At 42.6% G+C, this 24,526-nt stretch overlaps 1 protein-coding gene across 2 annotated transcripts in view; it reads right to left on the bottom strand.

Moving 5' to 3' along the window:
* Nucleotides 1–7,921: 7,921 nt before the first annotated feature.
* APC7 (anaphase-promoting complex subunit 7) overlaps nt 7,922–24,526 on the bottom strand; it is a 46,383-nt gene continuing 29,778 nt past the window's right edge. Inside the window, exons 12-17 of one of the 2 annotated variants that reach the window (XM_065439933.1) lie at nt 23,883–23,983; nt 18,957–19,114; nt 16,209–16,325; nt 14,233–14,254; nt 13,170–13,287; nt 7,922–8,264 (exon numbers count right to left, since the gene is read on the bottom strand). In XM_065439933.1, coding sequence (XP_065296005.1) covers nt 13,195–13,287; nt 14,233–14,254; nt 16,209–16,325; nt 18,957–19,114; nt 23,883–23,983 — 491 coding nt within the window. In that variant the 3' untranslated portion in view covers nt 7,922–8,264; nt 13,170–13,194. The remainder of the gene's footprint in view (nt 8,265–13,169; nt 13,288–14,232; nt 14,255–16,208; nt 16,326–18,956; nt 19,115–23,882; nt 23,984–24,526) is intronic. The other variant, XM_065439932.1, reaches the window with a different exon arrangement.

The raw sequence follows: 24,526 nt of genomic DNA, 5'->3' as shown, positions 1-24,526 counted from the left end.
ACTTTCCGCACTTCCATGACAAAATGAGGTACAACCAAACTTGCCTTTATTATGGGTTGGCTTTATAATGGCTGATGTCAACAAAAACAATAAAGGCGCATTTCGATTCTTTTCATCTGCTTTTGCACTCGTGAGCACGCAACAAATCGCGCGCGGCAATGATAGTAGCCACGTTTACTCTGATACGTTAAAAGTGTGCCCTATTCATACGCCGACGCTTGTAACACAGCTAAGATATTCGCCCACCCTTAGCGGAAAGTAGTGAAGACAGATGCCGCAGTTTCCGCAGCATCAGGTCACTGGAAGCTAAGCGCGCCCACCTATTACTGTCCCCTCAAAGTGTACATGGCTACGTTATTGCCGCAAACTTGCCGATATTAACGATATTATTCATCACTAATACGGAAGAAACTGTTTCAATGCACGTAATGTACTCACGAGAAGAAAAAAAAAATCGCGTTCGGCGCGTTCGGCTCGCTCCGCTAGCCGCCATTTTTGTTTTGGTGTCCCGCACCCGCAATCTCGCATCCCGCAGCAAACGCGGACGAAAAAAAAAAATTTTTTTTTCCCGGGAAATTTAACCAGCGTAATGATCGCACCCCTGAATTTGCTTCAATTTTTCTGACAAAAAAAGTGCGATCATTATGCGAGTAAATACGGTAGATACATGCGACGGCGTATGCCCTCTGAGATCAGGACATCTCAGATGTTATGGCCGACAGCTTGTACTGATTTCGCCGCATAGAAATAAAACACCCTCCCGGCGTTCGTTGCGCTGCACCTCACACTTTTCAGACGCACACGCCAAGCATGGCGAATAGATAGAATCACTTAGGTGCGCTATGTATGCGAAATTTAAAGCGTAATTAAATAGTGTACGTCCCGCACATAAACTACATGCTTTTGGCAAAGTTAGTTTGCGGAATGGTAACAGTACTTCCCTTAACCCTGCTATTACGCTAACTTTATCTTGAGAAAAACATTGTTTTTAGGTGATTTACATGAAATTCTTCGCCACCTTGGCTAATGCAAAAATTTTTAGAGCCCTTCTAAATGGTTTTCAGTATAATTTGGAGAGATAGAAAAAGTTGTACAAACTGAAAATGTGATTTAAAAAAAATTGATCTTATGGCCATTTTTCGAAATGCGACAGCTGCGTCTCTCTTTAAACCATTACATCGTTAGTTTTGCAAGAATAAATAGAAGTAAACAGGAAGAAAGATTTTAGTCCAATGCAAAGCTTGCATAATCTAATGCAATCGCCAGGAGCTCGGGTCAAATGCGACAAGCAATGCTGTATAGTGCTAAAATTACTAATTTGTGGAAGCACACAAACAGCTTGTGGCAAATAAGCAAACCAGGAAAAAAAAATATTGCACTGGAAATCGTCATTTCTCTTTGGCACAGTGTCAGTGCCCAACTTCTCGAGTGCTGAGGTTCATTTATTTTTGCAATGAAACTGCACTGAATAGCAACAAAAAAAGTAGAAATGTTGGCAAATTAATTTTTGCTGGAGATCATTGCTCCTTTTGCAATGTGTAAATTTAACAGTGCCAGGACTCATTGGTTGTAACAGAAATGCTTCTTAGCTATGCAGTACTGTCACATTGGTTTCTATACCTGGTGTTTCCCGAAATGTGCTCGAAATTCTTTAAAAATTGGGAAGACCAGGTAATCAAGGTTTCCTCTGGATTGCTTTTGCGACACATACATTGAAAGTGACTCAAGGTGATATTTGGGCAAATAATTATGCAAATTACATTATTAACTTTTTGACCGAAAGAACCATGTGATTGATTTCAGCGCCACCTGTGGTGCTCACAACAATTTTTAAAAATGCGAAAAGTTGATACTGCTAAAATTTTACAGTGTGATGAATTCCGACCAATTTCACATATAAAAGTGAACCTGGACAGCCAAAAAGCGCAACTGTGATGCCACTGAGTGATATTCAAATGTATGACTCTACTATAAAAGCTGTCCGTAGGAAATCTGTCAGTTACCTGATCTTCCCTGTTTTTCAGAAATTTCGAATGCATTTTGCAATATGCAAGCTGAAGAGAACTTTGCAAGCACTTTGATAAGGCACCTTTGCTGTTTTCAGGTCTAATTCTGTTGAGCAAGGCATTCATGATAGTTCATTTGTAAAAATTTTGGGAAATTTTGTGAAAATTTTCTCTTTGAACATTCAGACACAAAAGCTTATGCTATGTAACGACACCGGGGTCTCGGTGGCCTTGAGCATTAAAATAAAGCTGAAAATCCTTTGGAGGAACCGTGTCATTTTATCTTCAAGCAGTACTGCACAATTTCTGCGTATTTTTTAATCGCTTTCATTTATTCTAATTTTACTTTAGGAATACTGCCCACTTAATTGGCCAATCCGCCGTTGTGGTTATGCACTTTATTATGGAAATGATCATCTTCATCACCACCTTGCAATGCCCAATTCATGGCTTATCCTGCATAGTGAATTGCACCATTTCAATTGGGCTAGACCAAACAGTATCTACACGGACTGACATCCAGTAAGTTGGAGAAGTGAAGGTTTCGGCATCTGTGGAGGGATAAGCTTTCTCATTCCCCAAGGCTGTATTTCTTTGTTTGAATGATACAAAACCAACATTATGTTAGACAACCATGCAGCAACTTTTGCAGCCTGTGCCAACATAAATACAAAGACAGTTATTCGTGTATCAAAGAATAAATTAGGTGTCAGTTCACAATTTACCATTTGAGTCCCAACAGCGTAATTTGGTACCAGTACAACCAAAAACAGCCAAAAATTGTAAAAAAAATTTTCATTTTTTTTTCTAAGTATATCAAGCAAAATATGTTTATACTGATATGGAAAAATCCAGGGCTGATTGCAGGAGTTTCTTGGAGCTTGGCTTTTTTTTTTTTCAAGCATGGGCCATGTGATTATGCTAATGTTATCTGCTTACTTATGTTGCAAATTTCATACTGATATTAGCAGAAATACATTTAAGGGAAGGATGCTCACTGGAATCTGGAGTTCCCTTGGGTTTCTGTTAGACCTATATTAACTGAAGGAAATTGTTACATTTTATTTTAAATCTATAAATGCGACAGCACTTGAGATGTCAGCATTTTATGCAGTGGTCTTGATGAAAGCTTTTGCTACCACAAACTACAAGGTTGCTCTATGTATACAGAACCTTTTTCTAGTTTGCAAGTGCTCTTCTCTGCATTGTAGATTTGTTAAGCTACTGGTAGCACCACTCCTGTTTCAGAAGTGCTGTCTGCCCATACTGGAACTGGTCCCTTCATGCAAGCTTTCACTACGGCAGCCATGTCTACATTTCCCATGTCATAAGACATTCAAACTGTGCTTGCAGCGGTGACTGCAAGAATGACTGCCCCCATTAGAGTGATGATCTGCCTCACAGGAAAGCTAGTCTTGTAATTATTAAGACAGCCTATTGCAGTCGAACAGAAAATAATGCGTTGGAGGATTTGAAACCTGCTTTTCTAGTTCGGACTATGTTCATTTAGTATGTACACACAAACATGCAGCAAGATGAGTTTTTATTCTATTGAAAAACTAATAATTGTGCTTATCATTGCATTGCTTTCGCTTGAATTTTGCAACAAGATGCCATATCTTGGTCCAAAATAATTTACAAAAACCCTTAACATCCTTGCTTGCTTCATTTGTTTCAGATTATACAAAAGCGTGCCTTACTAACATAGCAGTGAGCAGCTACAGAGGAATAAAGTGCCTTTTGCCACCTCTTGGCAGCTAAAATTTAGAACCCTAAAATACCATGAGCCTGCCACACCTAAAAGTTACATATAGGATAAGTAAAGGCCAACAGCTCCTTAAAGGCGCCCGAACCAATAAGGAAGTCCGGAAATATATTTAAATTTAAAATAGATTATTTCAGAAATACCTTGCCACAAAAAGTACTTCAATGCGTTCAGCAGAAGCGCAATTATTGGAAATCAAGCAACTCATTCGTGGTGCTTCTGCTTCTTCTTCAATGACTTTTGCAGTAAAGGCTATGGCAGAGCAGAACATGCCCACAATGCTTTGCCTGCTCAACGTCACCATGGCGTACAGTTAAAATTTGATTTTGGATGCTCATGTAGATGGCACCACTTCAGATTTTGGCACCTACGACGTGCCAAACGTGGTTGTCCACAGAGAGCCGCAGCACGCTTAGCCAGCAGACTCATTGCGGCATCCCGCAGAGGCCACAGTATCTGCGCTACGTAGCAAACTGCAGTTACATGCAACTGCAATGCATATGCACAGCGTTTGCTTTGTGCACGACAGGCTTGAGTGTGCACTCACGCTCATATGTTCCAGTCTGGCCGTGGTATGTGGTACGGACTGGCTTTGTCCTGCACTAACTTGACCGACAGATAGTAGCCACATGCAACTTGCACATTTTTGAATCGCTATCAATTGCTCAATATGAAGCAAAGCCTGCCAAGGCATCTAACTGGGAGCAGCCAGGAGTAAGGGCTCTGGCCTTAAGTTTTGCGTGGTTGGAGGCTGGTTGAGTGTTCAAAATTAGTTGAAATTAACGAGCGCTGATGTCTCACACCGGTAATTCCTTCAGGTGCAAATTAATTCTGTCCAATAAAAATTTTGTTTCACCAGATTTCTTGCATCTTCACGATCATGAAAATTGCACAGCTGGGTAACGAATAAAAAATTTCCAATTCTTCAGTGAGTTTTATCATGTTTTCAAACTGTGGACTCCATGCGAAAACACTCTACAGGAACGTCAGGGCAAGAAACCTATCCAGCCACTCAAAAAACATATCTGGTGTAAAACACTGCGAGAAACATCGAAAGAAGTGAACCAGTTACGTGACAATCTATTGACATTGAGTGCGAACATCCAGCCATCTACTTTACAACTTGTTTTGCTAAAACAGTTTACACATTTTAATTTTCATGTCAGATTCAATCAGAACTGTTTCTACGCATACACTAATTGCAATGATTTTGATTGCTGCTTTTTTTTTTACATGCTATCTTGGCGTACACAACTGTGTACACAGTGCCCGAAGGGGATAAGCAGGGTGGCTAAAGTTTACTTCCTACGCGACCAGTTGGGGTTGAACGTGAGCAGTATGTAGTAATTATCGAAATTAAAAAGCAGACTTTTGCTTACTTCAGCCCATTTATTAAACTGTGTCAGTAAATAGACAGTAAGCATAGGAAGAAGCAAGCCGATCTAAACAGCCTTCTTGATTGATGTCAGTTATTGGCCAATAGCAGCCGCATATGGATATCCACTTTATTAGGAAATAAAGCATCCAGAAAATAGTGAGGAGTAGGCTTTTGTTGAAAAAAGAGCATTTGCGAGAAAAGTGACTTTGTGCACTGCTTGCGAGCTCCATGCACCACGCACGACTGCAAAATTTGCCTGAGGCGTTCACAGTAGCATATGCTATCCGCGGACTGTTTTTTTCACGAAGCTCGAGGAGTGGTTCAGGACCCCTTTAATGGAAAGGGCAGGCTTCGTTTTAGCGCAAGGCCTTTGAACAAGAGAGCCAGTGCGTCGGCTTGTTTTTCTCTTTAATCTCTATTTTGTGCGCATGCCGCACAGGATGCGTGCTTTGCTCATCTTCTCTTTGAACACCGCTCTACACCTCTTGCAATGCGGCTGCTGTGAGCAGGCACTAGTGATAAAAAACTATCGATTGCACTATAGGTACTATCCATAGTCAAGTCCTTACTGATCTATCACTAGTACCTATATAGTAGCATCAATAGCAAACTATTGATATTGGTAATACTATTAAGCACACTATCGATACTACTATCGATAATGTAAGATCATGTGACACACTTCCAGAAAACACCGCAACAAAAACTCGGCAAGGTTCCCTGTTTCCGACTGCACGAAGCAAGCGTTACGTATAATGATCAGTTATTGCTAAATTTCTCGTAGTGCAATTAAAACTCTATATAAAGAACTTCAGTATAATGAAATTCTATATACATATAATTAAGCAGTTACCTCTTTATAACTTCTTGTCCATAGAACACCATGTATTTAGAATCTAATATAGTGAGGTGTTTATACACAATATCAATATAACAAAACTTCCCTGCCAGCACTAGTAAAAGAATATACTGAGGAATTATGTGCCAAAACCGCAATATTACTATGAGGCACACTGTAGTACGGGACTCTGGATTAATTCTGACCACTGGGGTTTTTTAACGCGCATGGTACATGAGCATTTTTGCATTTAGCCTCCTTCAAAATGCAGCCGCCACAGTTAGAAGTCAGTCCCACACCCTTCAAATTTCACACTTCCTAGTTCCAAAGCCACTACGCTACCATGGCAGGTGATTGCTGCCATGAAAGAATATAGACAATAAATGGAAAATTCCATGGCTGCAATGGTCAAATAAGTGGCTGCTTGTGAATGCACCTCTGAAATTGCATGCCGTGCGACCAAGAGCGATTGCCGAAGCTGAGCAGGATTGCGTTCCTATAAAGTCCAAATGTGAGCGATAAGATCCTATCGCATGCCGCATGCTTTGGGTGCGAGTGAAGCCTTGCGAGGGTCAGCTGAGAGGAATGGTGACTCGAGAGCACTGTTTTAAAGCACAAACAAGGGGAAAGGGGGAGGAGAGCGTGTGCGTGAGAAGGCGAGAGGGGCAGGTTGACAAACGTTTCTATTTTCAGCGCAGCTGTGACTTCGCATGGATGTCAGCATGGCTGACTGCCTACGCAGCCCGTGCATCCTGTTTTAGAGGCAATCTGCAACGTACCGAGATGACGTGGGGCCATGTACGCTGTCTTGCCGTATGTTCAGTAGTGGAGGTTGTGTATCTAGAGTTTTGGAGACACGTTGAAGCGAGAGGCAGACAATGCACTCACTCCCCACTGCCGGCACTTTTCATGATTGTCATCCGACTGCAGGTGGCACAATCAGCCACGCCGGCAGAGTGGATGTGAAGGTGTGGCTGGCTTTGCATCGTACTGCCGACGTGAAGACATAGTTGGTACGACATGATACCGTATCTTTCATGGCCAACTCTCTGATTCAACAGAATGAATATTTAAAATTCAAACTTGCATTTTCAGATTGCCAGACAAACTGAAAAATCTTGCTGCTCCTGCTGGGTGAGAAAAACTCATCGGAAACTGTACTTATTTGCATAAAAGGTTGCATTCCAATGTAACAAAATTTTTATGTAGCAGAGTAAATTGCCGAATTTACAGATTTTGTTATATCAAGATTTAAATTGATCACTAGCCAAGAATGGAAAAAACTATCGATTGCATTGTCAGTGGCAAACTACAGCTGTAGTATCAATAGTACTACCGATAGTCAATTTACCAATAATTTTGCATCACTAGCAGGCACACAAACTAACATTTGTGTCCTGATAGCAAACCAGGCAGCATAGGTGAATGCTACGCCTCTGGCTAGACTTTATTTGAGCAAAAGTGAGCACTAAATGGAGTAACAGTGTACTGCAGCAACTGCCACATAAGCTGGAGCAAACTATGTCGCAGTTAATGTGAAACATTATATGTATTCTATGGTCAGTTATAACCTAACAGTTCAGAAGATCCTCCCACAAAAGTATGCCTGCTGGCTTGCTCTCCATTTAGCTAACTATAGCTGTTATAATATAAAAAACTATTAACGAAGAATAGAAAACTATTAAATTAAATATTTTAGGGCACCCTAAGGTTTACCAGTATTTTTTCTAGATTTCAGAGTTTCACTTAACGAAAAACAATCAGTAAAAATATAACCGTAGTATCCCCCCCCCCAAAGAAAAAACAAGCATGCAACATGGCAAATATTCGGAGTCATGGTTTTCAAAACATAATACTGGCATAATTCTTTCACGAGCCACACCTTGTGAAACATGATTTGGCACATGTCAGTGGGCGACACCTCCACAACAATCTCCTCCAGTAGATCTTTATATCTCTCTTGTGAAGTCAAAGATAGTCATAAAATGAAACTCCTACAAGGTTGCTGAACCCCGGTCGTTCCTTATATAATCTCCAATTCACTGCTAAGCACTACTGGTGAAGTAGTGCTCGACTGACAGCCAGGCAGCATTCGTTTCACCATCCACCCACAAATTGCGCAGACAGCGGTGCACGCAGTGTGTGCATGTTCACGTAGATGTACACGACACCAATCACATAACCGCACCAAGCTGTCCATGCCACGAGAGTCCTTCAATTGTAGGAGTACTCGACGTCTGACCAGACAGCTTCCACTTCACTTTCTTCAAGTTCATTCTGAAATGAAACGAAGAAGGAAAAGCAGTAAAATGAGCTGTCACCAATGCTAGCATCATTTGTATCTAGTTTAATGTGACTGAATTGCATATTTTGTCGCGTTATCAGGTTTACGTGAAACCTGTATTGATTGACTGTTTTTGCAAACTTAGTTGACTGTTGTACTTTGTAAACCACCCTGCTAAAATGCCCATAGATGCGACTGCAGCATTAATAAATAAATAATAAAATAAAATAGAACATTCCCAATATATAAAAAGTGAAATGATAAATTTCGCAGCACCTGCTGGGCAACAAACACTTGTTTACATTATTTGACACATGCAGACTATAAAGTGGTATGATCAATCTGGTGCACGATAACATTGAAATATATGAAGAAAAAAAAAATGGAACAGGATGTCTTAAATGCATGTAGTAGAGTCTAGTGCTCATTGAAAGAGGAAACGGCAATAGTGTGGAGCTGCAAATAGTTTTAGAGGAGTTCAAACATGATCAGATTGTTCATGTTTCGTCTTGTGACGTCAACTTCAAATAATAAATTTATACGCCTAAATTGATACAACACTTAAGTTACCTAAGCTGGCACATGCTTACTCAATGGCTACTAATTATGGTGCATAAGTGATCTCCGTGCATTTGTTAGGGAACGCGATTGGTCTGCACAACAACTATGGTCCTGCTAAACAAGAAACATTAAGATGAGTCTTCGTTTGCATAATTCCTTCTAGCCTGTAGACTGCAAGAGCTGCTACTGCTTCTTATACCGTATTTACTTGCATAATGATCGCAATCACGCAATGACTGCACCCCTGAATTTTGTCGTCAAAATTCGATCTTTTTTCTTTCCCGTGTAATGATCGCACCCCGAACTTTCAGCAGCAATATGTCTTTTGCCAAGTCTAGCTAGTGACGATCGCGATTAACATCTGTCGAATGCTACGTGAACGACTCTTCAAGACATACCAAGTGGTCTGCACTCACCAAGCATTCTTAAGCAGATGCCCCATTTCATACCTTTCATCGCTTTCCGCACTTCTATGAAAAAAAAAAGCTATAACCAAACTTGCCTTGGCTTTATTATTTGTAGGCTCTATAACGGTTGTGGTCAACAAAAATAACAACAAAAAAGGTGCCTTTCGATTCTCCTCCTCTGCACTCGTGGGCACGGAACAAATTGCGAGCGGCAACGACAGTAGCCATGTTTACACTGATACGTTTGGAGTGTAACCTATTTATATGCCGACGCTTTTAACACAGCTAAGACATTCGCCCACCCTTAGCGGAAACGTGCCATATTAGGATAGTAGTGAGGACAAATGTTGCAGTTTCCGCAGCATGCCCGCCATGTGTTTCTACACTGGAAGCTAAGCGCGCTCACCGGTTTCTGTCCCCTCAAAGTGGACATGGCTAAGTTATTGTTGCAAGCTTACTGATATTTACGATATTATGGATTACTGATACTGAAGAAACTGTTTCAATGCACGTAATGTACTCATGAGAAGAAAAAAAAAAAAAAACCGCGTTCGGCGAGTTTGGCTTGCCCCGCTGGCTGCCATTGTTGTTTTGGTGTCCTGCACTGTTACAGTGGCAGCCACCTGTCTGCTGATCTGTTGTCATTCCACAGCAAACGTGGGATGAAAATTTTTTTCTTTTTGCAAGAAATTTAAGCAGCGTAATGATCGCACCTCTGAATTTGCGCCAATATTTTTTTACAGGAAAGTGGGATCATTATATGAGTAAGTACGGTAGTACCAACTTTCTCAAATAGCGGCAGCAACAAAATGATAGTTATTCAGATAAGGTCAGGCTTGTGCATAACAAATTAAATGTGGTTAATTACTTGTAATCAATCACATTTATTGGTAGTTTTGGAATAATCCAATTACTTTTTTACTCTAACGCTCACTATAATTCCGTTACATTTAAGTTTTTTTCATTAATCATTTACACATAACCAGTTACATTACTGACGAGATAAAGTGTAACAGGTGACGCAGCTTCAAGCACTTAAATTTGGCGGGAACTACAGTAAAACGTCCACGGTCACATGTTAAGAAAAGAAAATCTGGGTGCTCAGTACTTGTTTCTTAATTCAAACGATAGGTCGCTTCCTGTATTGTCAGAACTGAGTGCTGCAGCTCGCGGTGGTTTTGCATTTCTATGGGAAACGTGAACTACTACTGCTGGGGGGCCTCTTACAATTCCTCAGATTAAGTCTAGTGTAGGCATTGGCAAGAACTCCACCACAGAGGATGACCAATGAATTAAACCGGCGATTCTATGGCTTGATAGCGTTGGCCACTTGGGCCATTGATGCCAGAAAATCACCTGTGGACAATTTTTTTTCCAGTTTTTTTTTCATTGGCCTTATCGGAAGCGCCTTCTCCAAGCACCAGCAAAAATAAAGTACTGTGCTCCATAGAGGACAAACACGCGAACATGGAGGCATTCGGTCACTGCAATCTCGCACCCCCCGAAGTGTTTGTACGTCACAACAGCACTCTTCCCCCTAGTGTGACCATCAAGTGAGTTTTCAGTGTTGCAGCTGACGTTTTCGCATGAAACGAAGGAAGATGACCAATGAAAATTAAAAAAAAGAACAACAACTTTTAGTGAAGATAAGCAACCTGTGAAAGGCTGTAGAGACACAATGAAAGAGCTAGGCCAACTCATTCTACTTACAGTATTGTGCAATGTCAGTAAGAATTGGGAGGAAACAGCAAAAAGTAATAGATTAATTGCTCAATCACTTTCACAGGTTTGTAATAGGTCACTGTGATCAATTACTTTTTTTGATGTAACGCTTACAAGTCTGCATGAGGTGCCATGGGCATCATTTGCTTCTTTTTTTGCTCATTGTTCACAATTTTATTTTGAAAACTTTTAATGATAACACTGTTTTTTAAACTGCAACAATGAACACAGGGTTTGAGAAGGTCATAAGTGCACCTTGCAATATTATACGTACGTTCCTTGCCACGAATGTGAACTTATTTTTTTTGCTTTAGCCCCTTTTTTTTTTCTACATTCAGTGCGCTGGACTTAACATTAAGTATTTGAAACACATAATGCTAACGTTAGACATGGTACTGCACAAGGTCAAGAAGACTGCCTGCATCTTGCCAACAAGTTTCTATGTCGTAGCGCTGTTCAGCGCAGTAATACCCATAAAACTGTCGAAGTGTGTTACCTGCTTTGTTTTGCGTTACCTCGCTTTAGCAAAAAAATACTAACCACAACTTTTCTAGTTCCTAGATATGCACATTTTATTGATTTTGAAAACTCATAGGGCCCAATGGCAGGCCTGTCCAAACAGAAGCATTAACCTCTGTATTCAAGAACACAACTTAGAGGGCCCCTCACCAGGCCCTATAGCAAGTTTTGGTTATACGCTGAAAGTTGTTACGTGTCCTCTAGGGAGCATTCTGCCGCAAAAATTTTCCAAATCTGCTCATTAATAGTCGATATATAAATACTTCAGTACCGCGAACCCGATTTCAGCAGGCGAGCTCCACTGCCAAGCGAGACACTCTCTCCACTCACCCCGTTTAGTCTTCACAAGCGAAATACCTTCCCTGTGTCCTCCACTAGCGGAGCTCGAGGATCATGTGACGCATACGTTACAAACCCTGCCTTCATTTTTTTCCCTCCTCGCTTTTTTTGCGGCGCGCATTTCCGCCGACGGCGTCACACACGAGCTGCTGTGATTGTCTTGTTTTGCACAGCACATGATTTTGCATGCTGTGCACGAGGACACCTGATTAGTGGCATAATTCACTGCTACACAAATACTGAGGCAGAAAAGTGGATCACAGAGCATGATCCAATTGCTGGAACACGGCAGAAAAAGACATAGTTTCGGTGTCTGTGTGCGCTACTGCACGATGCGGGAATAAGCAGAGGGAAGGGAAGTACATCTCTCTTGCTGTGGTGCGAAGTAAAACAAAAACATGCAGAAATTTGGTTTGTGTGTTTGATTATTTCTCAAAGCTTTAATTCGTCTATTCAAGCAGCATTTTACACAAATAACAGATGTTACCTTGAATAATTCTTGAAGTCACGTGTCACCACGAGCGACGTCACAGTGCAAACATGTGTACATAGGCGCACTAGCATGTGTAAGTCCTCCTTGGCTTGGAGTGCAACGGCCGCGAGGAGAAGGGAAAACGGTGTTCAGTTTGAAATTTCAGGTCTTTCTGCAGCGCGTAGTGATGTAACACTTTCCAGAAACGATCGTTATCGCACAATGTATGCTCTGTCTGCTCAAAGTGGCGAGACCTGGTGAAGGGCCCTTTAAGTTGAAAGCCCACGCTTGACTTGATTTAAATCACAGCAGTCGTTAACGTGCCAGAGGAAATGCAATGAGCATCCTGGGCATGTTCATGGCAGGCGTCACTCAGATCAAGTCAAGCATGGACTTCAACTTAAATTGCGTCATTGAATACGGGCGTAAGGCAACGTGCCACAAGTGAATCTTGAAGCGCACAACATTTCCAATACATATTTGTATTTTCTGTATGTTTTTCGATAAATCCGGTCCTGCTTCAACGCTTTAATCTTACTGACTGCAGTACCAACACCGAGACCCTACACATAGAAAGTGTCAATGTTAGGCAGGGGCGAACAATCGCACGGTGACCCTGCATGGCAAGTCGAAAATCTAATCGCACAGCGTGTCCCCCATCAAGGAACTATTCCTCTGAGCATTTAGGCTAGCCGGCGTGTCGTATAGAAGGAGCAATAAATGCTGTTTTTACATGTTTGCACTACTATGGCGTTGCCGTTTCCTTTGTGACCAAGGATTCACAAGCAGCTCCACTGTGGCCCTGTACTTTTATAAAGCTCATCTACTGAAAACGCCGGCACAAGAAAGCCACGGCAGAGGTGGACACAGGCTCTCACCTCCACGTCCGACTCCGCTATCTCGTCAACGTCCATGTCGTAGCCGGGCTCCACATTCTCGGGCCGCTGTTCCACCCTGCGTGTACCCCTTCTTGCACTTGCGTTGCTTGGGTCCAGGCTGCACGCAATAAAAAGAACAGGAGAATGCAGCAAGCAGTATGCGAGCCCCCAAAAAGCATGAAAATGCATCAGAAGGAATGCTGGCATCCACCTCAGAGTTGCATGCAGCCACACTCAGTGGTCAATGGCAGCTTTCGTTGAGCCACTGTAATGTCTAAAACATGGACTAACTTATTACAAAGCTAACGACACCAGCTACAAGTTGTGTTTGAGGTTCTAAGCAACCTACATTATGCTGGATGTGCTAGTTCTCATCTGAGTGGTAAAACTTGGCAGCACCAGCTTTGGTAAGCCATAGGAAGGTACAAAAACTGGGAAAGCTGAGCGCCAGTGACTTCCGGCATGAATACAACACAACAGGCTATTTATCTAAATATCTCAAAACTGGTATCATCTTGAGTGCTCATTCCAAAGCAACACTCATTGGGAGTTCACCATCTATAATCAGTAAAATGCAGTATGTGCTGGAACACAATTAGTTGAAAACTTCCCGAGCGAAATTTTGTAGCCGCGAGAGAAGTGAGCGCCGGAGGAGGAAGCCGCCTGGAGCATGAGAAGAGAATCGCCGCGTTCGCACCCCTTCCATCTGTGCTTTGATGCCACAATGCTCAGTGTGCATGTTCGCAGCATCACTTCTTCGCATGTGTAGCAATGCGTGCTTTCCCTGTGGCACACCAGGCGTCGCATCGTCGAGATCAATGTAGTGTCCGCGACAACATTTGTGCCCTTTTCGTTCATGCGTCACCGCCGCGGTGCTCATTGTGCGAATTCACGGCGTCCATACACTTGCGTGTAACCCGCATTCACGAAGTGAAACGTCGCCAAATTTTTCTTTCCAACCTGACGCGTGTTTGGTTAGTGCTGACGGGACACAAGTGGGAAACATTATGGCGAGCTAGGTTGGTAAATTATGCTTCTGGCATACCAAAAATGCTGGTCTTACCACAACTGAAGGCTTGGTAAGTCTGAAAAGGAGCAAGAATTATACAGGTGACAATGGACCTTCTAGATTTTGGCAACTGGCCGAAAACTGTAGTGCCTCTGCGTCTTTCATAAAATGCATTACAACGATGAGTACCAGGTGTCTCTCCTTATGCGGAACACTTAAAAAAAAAAAAAGAAGCACACCCTTATATCTAAGCAGACATTAGCAGGACGAAATTGCAATGCTGATACAGCTAATTACCTAGAATGTGCCAATTAACCTTTGAATTACTAATCATAGGGCACACATTTGTGCAAATCAAAAGAGGGCAGTAGGGAAGTTATGCATGGTTAGCAGAAATCATTAGACTAGCACCACTTCTGAGACATGCGACCTTAGAATGTGCAACAAAATATATTGGAGTTATCAGTTAACAGCTCCCAAATACAAGCTTCTCACAGTTCACAATAATTTTATCCGGAATGCCGAGGTATTTTATAACAGATTTTGGGCTTGGATATCTCAAAAGTTGTGCTAGTCCTAGAATTTCTGCTAAGGGGGTATCACTTCACTATTCCTAGGCCTCAATTTTGCAGTTACGTACGCCTAAAGTAAGCAATCAGGAATAAGCACATTTTAGGTATAATTAATGAAATTGTGACACTTTTCTTGCTGTTAATGTTCCTTAGAGCTACATAGCTATGTGCCTCTGTGTCAAAAGGACAGGGGCATAAATATTAGTTTTAAGCATTCTACATTTAAAAAAAAGTCAGAAACCATCGAAGACTGTCAATGTAAGCGAATAGCAGAACACTTGTAGAAAGCTATTTGTATTTTTTTAAAGGAATGACGTGCCTGAAGACCTAGTGAGGATGTTTAGTAGGCAGCATTCATTGTTTCATTGGGTATTTTTGTAAAGAATAGAACTATTAACCAGTACATCTGTAGTAGTAGTATAGCAGCAAAAAGCTATAGTTGATGGCGCTCAGCAAGAAATTCAACTTGGTTGCATGAGAGCCCGCTCCTTTTGCATCAGCACCTTTGTTATCTCAGGTGGAAGTATGACCACCAATCGCGAAACACCATGAAAATGAATGAAAACGCTAAAGAAAGCTATCTGCTTTAAAATACCAGATATATTCAATGCAGACTGGATCAGAAGCACTCCTTCTGCTTCACTGAGTCTAGACCACATTCTCAAAGTTTGCGTTTTGTGTCAAAACACTGCCACGTGTTCCCAGTACTTAATTCCTAAAGAATGCCATGAATAAAACCACCTTTTTGTCTCATTAGTCAGCACAGCAGTTACCGATAATTTTTGCAGATCACTTGACAACATAATCTGAGATGGTACTTAACTGTTACAATTGTTTTTGTGCACACCATTTGTTTAGCTTCCCGCACTCTCTTCTTTTTATACATGTAATACCGAATGGCATAGCATTCGATCAAATATTCTAAAATATTCAATATTTGCAAAAGCCTAGTATTGTGTGACTAGGGCTATCTTGGGTCTGAGAAGGTTAAGGCTTCAGGTTCATTCACGTGGGCGACCGATGGAGGTTGCATGATTGATCACAACTGGTGACCAAGAAGCAACTCAAGGTGACCAATGTTCATACCGGGAAATGCGACTGGCCCTTTGCCATACCGAAATGTCTCACAATTGATGCCATTCACATCTGCTCACAATGCCATCACCACTTAAAAATAAGCAACAGCATATGCAGATGTCCTCTTCTTGTGCTTCTGAATGCACCTAATTGGTTTAAAAGCTTTGCGCCTGCAGACCCAGAACAGTAGCTTTCTCACCAAAGCGACTACTTCCGATCAATCGCGTGACCCTTATGAGTCGCCAGTGTGAATGAGCCCTTGCAAACAGTACTGTGAAGAGTCTACGACAGCCAACTGTTGTAAAAGTGCGAGAGAAAGAGAGAGAGAGAGAAACAGAAAAAGAACGAAGAAGAAAGGAGTCGATCCCGTAGTGTACGCACTTGAGGGCGATGCCAAAGTGTTGCAGGGCCTTGTCGTGCTCGCCTGTCCGGGCATAGAAGTCCCCCAGCATCTGGTGCAGCCGGCACGTGCTCTGGTTCTCCAGGTGCTTCTGCAGACTGCAGTCACAAACAAGCAAGGATGAAGGGAGGGTGTCACGGGCAAGCACTACAGCGTGCCTGCAGCCAATTTTTTTTTATGGGATCACAAAGGGAAATAAATAAATAAATGGGGTCGATGTCAATGGTCAATTTCGCAATGTGAAGCAGGACAGCACAGTGATCGAAGCTTAATGAAAGCGCAAACCAATGCAGCTAAGTCAATAAACTGGCAAACGAATGAATGAGATTCCTGCCAACTTGTGAACATCAAAATTTGTAGAAATCTTGCAGACACGATCGTGGAGCGTGGAGGGGTCGTGTCTGCGCACCACTTATTCATTTGGCTGTATTTGCCCAATTTTCTCTTCCAGCGCCATCACAGGTTTTCTGAGCACGTGTGCCACAGCGTCTGTTTTCTGCGGCTTCTCGTCTGCTAGCCGTGCTAGCTGACCTCTGGCTGCCGCGAAGGACACATGGAATTATTTTTTTCTTATGGGAGGGCAGGCCTTAAGCAGATGGTCTAGTACTGCCTTTTATCTCCTTTCCTTGGTTTGTATCATCAATGAACTGCAATAAACGTATACAGTAAGATCCCGATATAATGAATTTCGGGGATCGCAGCAAATTGTTTGTTATTCTCAAAGTCCGTTATGGTTAAAGCCCCGAAATGAACTATTCTGCCCATCAATCTACCAGTTCATCAACTGTCACCATATGAGCTATCCACAAAATGTTGCTGTTGGCTCTTGGCCCCCGCTGTTGCTATATTCCAGAGATCTGCCACTGTGAATTGCTGAAGCACCATATAGTAAGAGTGGCTCGCGCGAAAGAGGCCGACATCGAGAAAACGACCGACAAAGCGGAAGTTGATGTCACCTCCCCAGAAATCTCAATGTTTGTCTTTTGTTTGTTTGTTTCTCACATTCCTTGCCATGGAAACTGCAACTGTCTCGCTCGAGGTGGACACCTGAACTATTCCAAAGCGCAAGCGCGTGTAAACAACATTGTCTGTAATGTATGACCGTGTGGCATCCCTGCTAGCAGAGAGGTTACATTTCTCTGTGCTCATAGCTGGTACGGCTGCAGAAAGAAGTGTAAAAGAAAGAGGAAGAAGAGACATGCTTGCATGGCCAGATGATACTAGTCTGGGCAGAGCATGCGCTCAGAAAATCTTATGTGTCATCGCATTGCACAATAGAAAAAAAAGTTCCCTCTTGCACTTTTCTCTCCCAGCGCTGTCTCAGATTTTCCAAATCCATGCCCTGCAGCGTCTGCTTTCTGTGCCTTGTCGTCTGCTAGCGTACTGCTCCGGCCACCGTGAAGGACACATAGAAATATAAGAATCCCCAGAATTTGGAACACTAACTTGTAGTACTGAGGCATTGTTAACATGACAAGGAAAGTGAACAAACGATCATTATTCTGAAAAGTTTGGTGTACTGAAGGCTGTAGTACTGAAATAATTTTACACTGAAACTCTAAGCAGTCAGCAGGAGATTTCTGAAAAGTTTGTTGATCTGAAAAGTTTGTTAGTATCAGTGCGTTGGAATGGAGCAGGAACAATAACGAAATACGAAACAAAAAATATACTTTTGAGCGGGATGAAAGTGTAATTGAAACATTTATTATTTTATTTTGGAGTGAAACTGAAATATTTTTTATTGGTTCCCAGTTCAACAGAAAGCCAGCAATCCGAAAGAATTAAACGACGCCAGGCAACGTCAGCATTAGCACGTATGTTAGACAGGAATAGCGCGAGCGACAGCCTGTCGTGCGCTCAACTAATCTAAGCCTGCCGCTCGGTGTACTAGCAGATTGGCATCGAAGCAAAATCCAGGGCTAGTGCGCTGAAGAGGTTACTGTTCCATCTTCTATGGGTACAACGCTTTGTTACCAAAGTTTTATTGTTTGTTTAAGTTCATTTTATTGAAATGTGGTCTCATATTTTGGCGAGATATCATGCTCAGTGCCTTGGCTCAAGGCACTGAGCATGATATCAGAATTCATAATTCAATTATTGAAAACGATAAATGCTATGTTTTCATCGTTACCCTGCTTCAAAAATTTTTCCATGCAAACAAAAAACGTTATGAACAGTTACAGATGATCTTTTTCTCGTTCCAGAGCGGAACTGTAACGAAACTTTTCTCAGTGGAGCGAAACTAAAACCAGAACAAAAAATATTTAGATCTGACACCCGGGTTAGCATGGTGTTTGCACTAATGAGGTTTGACTGTATTATTATCATTATTAACTTTGACCACCTGTGGTTTGTTTTTCCATGTACACTCGAAGCATGGTAATCGGACGTCTCTGCATTCTGCACTGTTCAGAATGCAACTGCCACAGCCGCAGATAGAATTAGATTTGCAATAGCATCACTCTTACCTTCCCGATTCATCTTGATTATGCAAGCTGCAGACCTGCTTGTCACATGCGACTGCTATCGGCACCGAAGATCTCGTCTGACTCGAGTCGAGGGCAGTGAACGGAACATGCTCTGGTAACCTACCGAAATGGCTGCTACAGCTGCTGTTACATGTGCTCTTCTGCAACATATGTGTGGATGATGGCATACGATACCAGCTGCCATCACGCTGTTCATCACGTCTGCCAAGTAAATGACTCAACAGCGGCGGCCACCCTTACAGCTGGATTCCTCGGTCGTAGGCGCGCTGCTGGTCGTATATTTCGGCAAGCAGGTACACGGCTGGCAGGTGGGTGGGCTCCTGCTTGAGCGCTTTCTCCAGGCACACCTTGGCCTTCTCCAGGCTCACGGGGCTCTTCATCAGCACACTTGCATACAGCTGCACGCAGAAGGGGGTGCAAAGCAATTCAATGCAAATATCATCCACGGTGGAAAAACGGCGGCGTTTTTGCACCAGCAAGCTCGCCTTCAGACCCTTTCAAGTCACAAATATCATATTTATTTGTGTAAGGCCCCACCCCATCCAAGCTCCTAAACAAAGCAGAAATGTAATGCGCCCCTTATATTTTAGCAACAAAAATAGGCAAGTCTCTTATATGTGTTGCACAATGGCAGCCAGTTGCCTTCACGGGCCCCTAAACAACTTCTACAATTTTTTTTTCACATTTCAAATAAACATACGCATCACATGCAGAATGACGTGATGATCATCTTTGGCGAACGTGGCAGAGCTACGTGGCATGCGGATGCTACAAATGAAAACAATCAATCCTGTACTCCTCTCCTGGCCTTTCCGGTATCTCTGTACGTCTTGATTACGACGAAGGCGGCAAATAAAACGACGGGCGAAGGAGGACGACATGGGGCAACCTTTGTCCGTCGTTTTATTTGGTGCCTTTGTCGTAATCATGCATGACGAACTCACCCACCAGCACGTGCTCACTGTATGTCGTGATGTCAACAGGGTGCTCCAGGTGACGTCAACAGGGTAAACGCTGTCGACTGGGTGACTTACAAGAATTTACGACTTCTGGTTCCTCTGCCAGCAAGCCTCCATGCAGTTGCATGCCTACTCTTCCTAGTGGTGTTGTGTGTTTTGGTTTTTAATTTGCAGTGCCACATCACTTGTCTCAATACGCACTTACATAAGCAAAAAAAAGAGTGCATAATGCAAGTCCTTTTCTGACCTGCCGCGATGCTTCAGCTTTCATTTTTTTTTCCCGGAGGTGCCGGACATGTACACCATGCATACAACAATGACACGGTATTACATTGTGGGTCTGGCAAAGTGCTGGCGGCTAGTGGGGCCTCCCAAGTCCGTTTGCTTGCATTTGCTCTTTTCTATTTGTGCGGTGGGTTGTCAGGCCTCTAACAATGTATTGTAAGCAAAACGGGTAGTGATTACATTATTCACAACACAGGGTCCATCGCAGCATTGCTTTGCAGAAGCACGGGGCACAGGCCGGCACGGCAGCAACAGCGAAAAAACACGGAGTCGTGGTGACTGAATGGGAACGAAATTTTGAAGGAGAAAGGAAGGAAAAGACAGCACGAACATGGCGTTGGTAATGATGTAGTGTCCGTGTGCTAGTTAGAGGAGTACACGGTGTGGAGAAGAGATGCGAAGGAGAGGGAGAAACGAACGGTGGCTGCATTCTTGACCATCAAACGCCTGCTACTCTGCTTTTACAGCATAAATTCTCAAAAATTTATGCTGCTGCATGTCTTTGTACACTCGTACACAACTGCCACTACATGAAAAATTTTCGACCTCATGTTTCGGCCCTTTGAGCATAGGCCTTTTAATTCAGTTTTGCCGCAATAGAGCCTTGTTATGCGGTAAAGTATGCTAATGCCGAGAGTGCGGTTCTCATTTATTCTTGGAGGAAAAAAAAAAGAAAGAAAGGCTCGCGTTAGAATTGGGTAAATACCATAATCAGACATTGCGAGCTACCGTTATTGCTTAAAAATCTCCCTAGCGTAGGCTGAAAATAGGCATTGTTGATGGGAGATTTTTTACGTGTGTTCAGCGCATTCACCGTCTCTTAGGCTCCACTGAGACATGCTATCGGGACATTATTGAAGCCAAAGTGGCAATGCCTATGCAAATCAAAGTGACAATGCCTATTTCGGATGGTGGTACCTCTCAAGTGGCGGTCAGCACTGTTCGGTTCACAGAAAGCAGCAGAACAGGAGGTCACGTGATCATTACGTCAACTCATCCGTTATGGCACAGGTTGTTCAAATTGAGGAGCAGCAGCAAGACTTTCCGGGCAATTTTCAATGCATAAAAGTTTCCAGGCAATTTTCAATGCATAAAAGTCATATAGTGACAAATGGAAAACAATTACGGACTTATAGGCGATTAATCTATCGATCTAACTCAGACTATTTTCTATGGGTGTGCTAACAGCAATTTTTGTGACCAAATCGAATAGTTTTCAAATAATGAATGCCAGTTTTCACAGTTAAGGTAAAACTGGTGAATGCATCCTAGTATTCGTGACACCAAGTTTCTGTCATTATATTGCACGTTATGAAGCATCGTTTTAAAAGCACAAATGAAGCATAACGAAGAAATAAGCTGCTTGTTCGCATACGCAAGTCTCTTTGGAGAGTGTGAATGACCGCTGTGTAGCTGGTAAGACCAGACTTTCTGAGCGACGTAGTCTGCTACACTACCTGTTTTGCACCTACACTATGCCCGCAGGGATGAAATTTGTACTTCTGCTCCGATTTTATGTTTTACTGCACACGGTTGGCACTTTAACGTATTTAAAAACTACTATTGTATTTACTATATTGCACATTGCTATTATTTTCCTCTAATTTAGCTTTAAGAATTATTTTTTTCCGAGACTGAACTCCCTTAATTAAAGAAATGTACTTGGTAGGCTTTTCTCACCTCCCACCTCTCACTCGACGCAATACGCAACTCTCGCGATGTTACATCCTCCGATTGACAAGCCAGAGAACGGAGCCATAGCTCTGTAGCTCAGTGGTACAGTCGACCAAAAAAGTTTACGGACCACGGGGTCTCAGAAAATGATAAATATACGAGCTGCCTTTAAAAGTAGCCAGTAAAACCGTACATCACAATGTTGTTCGTATATACCAGTAAATGCTGGAAATGGGAATATCAGGCTGCATTTGGAGGCTGCGGAGATATTCCGCTTTTTGTCAGGTCTCTTGGTCCGTAAACTTTTTTGGTCGACTGTACATGGTGTTTGGTGCATACTTTGAAAGTGACTTAAGTGTAAGAGAGACAAGTGCATCTGTGGAACAAGTTGCCAGTATATTGGCAACAAATTCTTTTTTTTTCAATGAAAGCGTTCGCAAGTGCAGGGCACTAATTTTGGCAATAAGCCCTTTCTGAGAGCAAATGTAGCTTTCTGGTAACGCAGTGCTTACCTCAGCAAACACAATTGTACTTTACAAATCTGTTCAATGGAAACAGAACACCCTATCAATGACATTTACTCTGCTCAGACAGTCTTATAAAACGAGGGTGCTAGGGACATCTATGTTGAAAAGCTACACAGAAAAGGTGAGGCCTCAGTGACAGCCTGTTTAAAATTAAGTGACTTATAGTCTATGCTCCCAGGTTAGTCTGCTCAGACACTTTTATGCGAAGCATATTACTAGAGCTCAACCCAGCTCCTCAGGCGCGGCGGTGTCGCCTTCAATACCACGTGACACCGTGACGTCACGACAGAGGAGAAACGGGGCTCCAACTCGCGCCGTCACCTTCAAGGCTGACCACGTGACACCGTGACGTCACGACAGAGGAGAAACGGGGCTCCAACTCGCGCCGTCGCTCGCGGCGTCGCGGCGGTATATAAGCAGCTGCGCTTGCCTCTGCTAGACACTCACGAGGTGAGATGCCTCCTGGAGACAGAGCTGCTCGTTGGAATGAGAAGCGAAGGTTGCGGCGTGCTACAGAGACTGTTTCTAGGTGGCTTTGCTACGGCGCAGCGACTACGCACCCCGCATCGGACGCGGTGAGCGTCGAGCAATGCAGCGTTCGGCGCGACAACGAAATGTGTGCCTGAGCCGACGCCGACGACACCGGCTTTTCTGCGACACGAGCTCCTTAACGCTGTCGCGTTAAAATAAAGGCTAGTATGCTTCGCATCCTAGGCTTAACCTTAGCTAAGCCACAGCCAGTTTTTTTTTGAGACTGAGATTGCAGAGCTCAATCAGCTAATGTTGGTGGCACTAACTTAACTCAAACACTTTTTTTCCAAGCAACTAACTAGTAGTCTGAAAATGGCTCAGTGACCCTTGACACATAAATATCTCATTAAAAGGAACTATATAGGCAAAAAATGCCAGGCAGAACTAACCTAGGGTTGATATCTTTGTTTTGTAAGTGACAGCTTGCATATTACGACAAGAGACGTGCTGCTAATTTCAATGACGAATGCATCCTTAAGCTACCATGGTGCCAAGAAGGAACTTTTATTCAGCATTAAAACATGTTGAACCACAAGGTACGACATGCTGAACCTCGTAGAAATGCGGCATAATGCCACAATACCAACAGAGACTCAGAGGGAATTTCGGCGACGAATACACCCCCCAACTTCCATCTTCATCTTGAGCTAGAAGATGGGAGCACTCACACTTCATAAGTAAATTGTTAGTACTATGCTAAGTGTCTAATGCGCTAAGTGCCTGAAAGTGCTGGCTTGCACAAAGGAAATTTGTAAAGGTACTTTATTCTGCCTTCTTAGGCATTTGGTTCTGTGGCCCAACGGATAGGGTTCGAAACCAACCATAGGAAATGTATTTTCATCTTATATACAGTGGAAGCTTGATAAACGGAAATTGCTTAAATGGAACTGCCACTTAGACGGAACACCATCCTCATGGTTGGTTGGTTTTGCATTCATGCAATTGTATTCAGCTTTGTCCCTCAGTAAATGGAACTCCTGATAAACAGAACCAATTTGCCTGGTCCCTTGAGGTTCCGTTTAAAGAGCATCCACTGTGTGTGGGTGCATATATATATATATATATATATACATACATACATACATACATACACACATACATATTCAGGACACCCTGAAGGTCTCATAAGTAAGGGGAGCAGCTAAAGAAAGCTATCGTTTCTAAAACAAAAATAAGACATAACAACTGACCGTGAGAGCCCTCGGGGTGTGGCCCAGGTGCTTGCAGGCATTGCTGGCGATGGCCGCTGCATCGTTATTCCGCAGCTGGGCCAGGTAACAGTCCACCATGCCTGTCGAGAGTGAAAAATGCCACAGAAGTTGACACAGTCCCTTAGATTCACTTTACACACACAGAGTCGAATCCCTAGGCTAATTTTAAAACTACTGATCTGAATGAGCGATAAAATTTTATTGTCTCAAAATTGAAATCTTCATGTAGGAGACGTAGCAGTGAGGGGCCCCTTGACTGATATCAATTCATAGAATATTAATAATAATTTCTGTCATTAAAATTATCAAGACATCAGCTTGTGTGTTTTGAAGTTTACTAACAGAGGGAATTCAAGTTAGGCAATACAGTTGAACTTCATTAAACGAAGTCACATCTGGCACTAAAATATTTCGCTGTATCTGATATTTGTTACAGGCATACAAGCTGATATTACCAAAAAAGAAACTCTGCAAATTTCAGATTCACTTTATTATATCTGATAATTTGTTAGTATAGATGTATAGACTTTGTTAGGGTGATCGCGGCGAGGAAAGATAATCGGCGGTGACTGAAAGAAATCATCACGAAGTGAGGAATGGTGGAAAGTTTTCTGAAATAGTGA

The sequence above is a fragment of the Dermacentor albipictus genome, chromosome 2, assembly GCF_038994185.2.
Source record: "Dermacentor albipictus isolate Rhodes 1998 colony chromosome 2, USDA_Dalb.pri_finalv2, whole genome shotgun sequence".
Classification (NCBI taxonomy): Eukaryota; Metazoa; Arthropoda; class Arachnida; order Ixodida; family Ixodidae; genus Dermacentor; species Dermacentor albipictus.
Note: the sequence above shows the minus strand (reverse complement) of the source record. Positions and strands in the feature narration are given on the sequence as shown.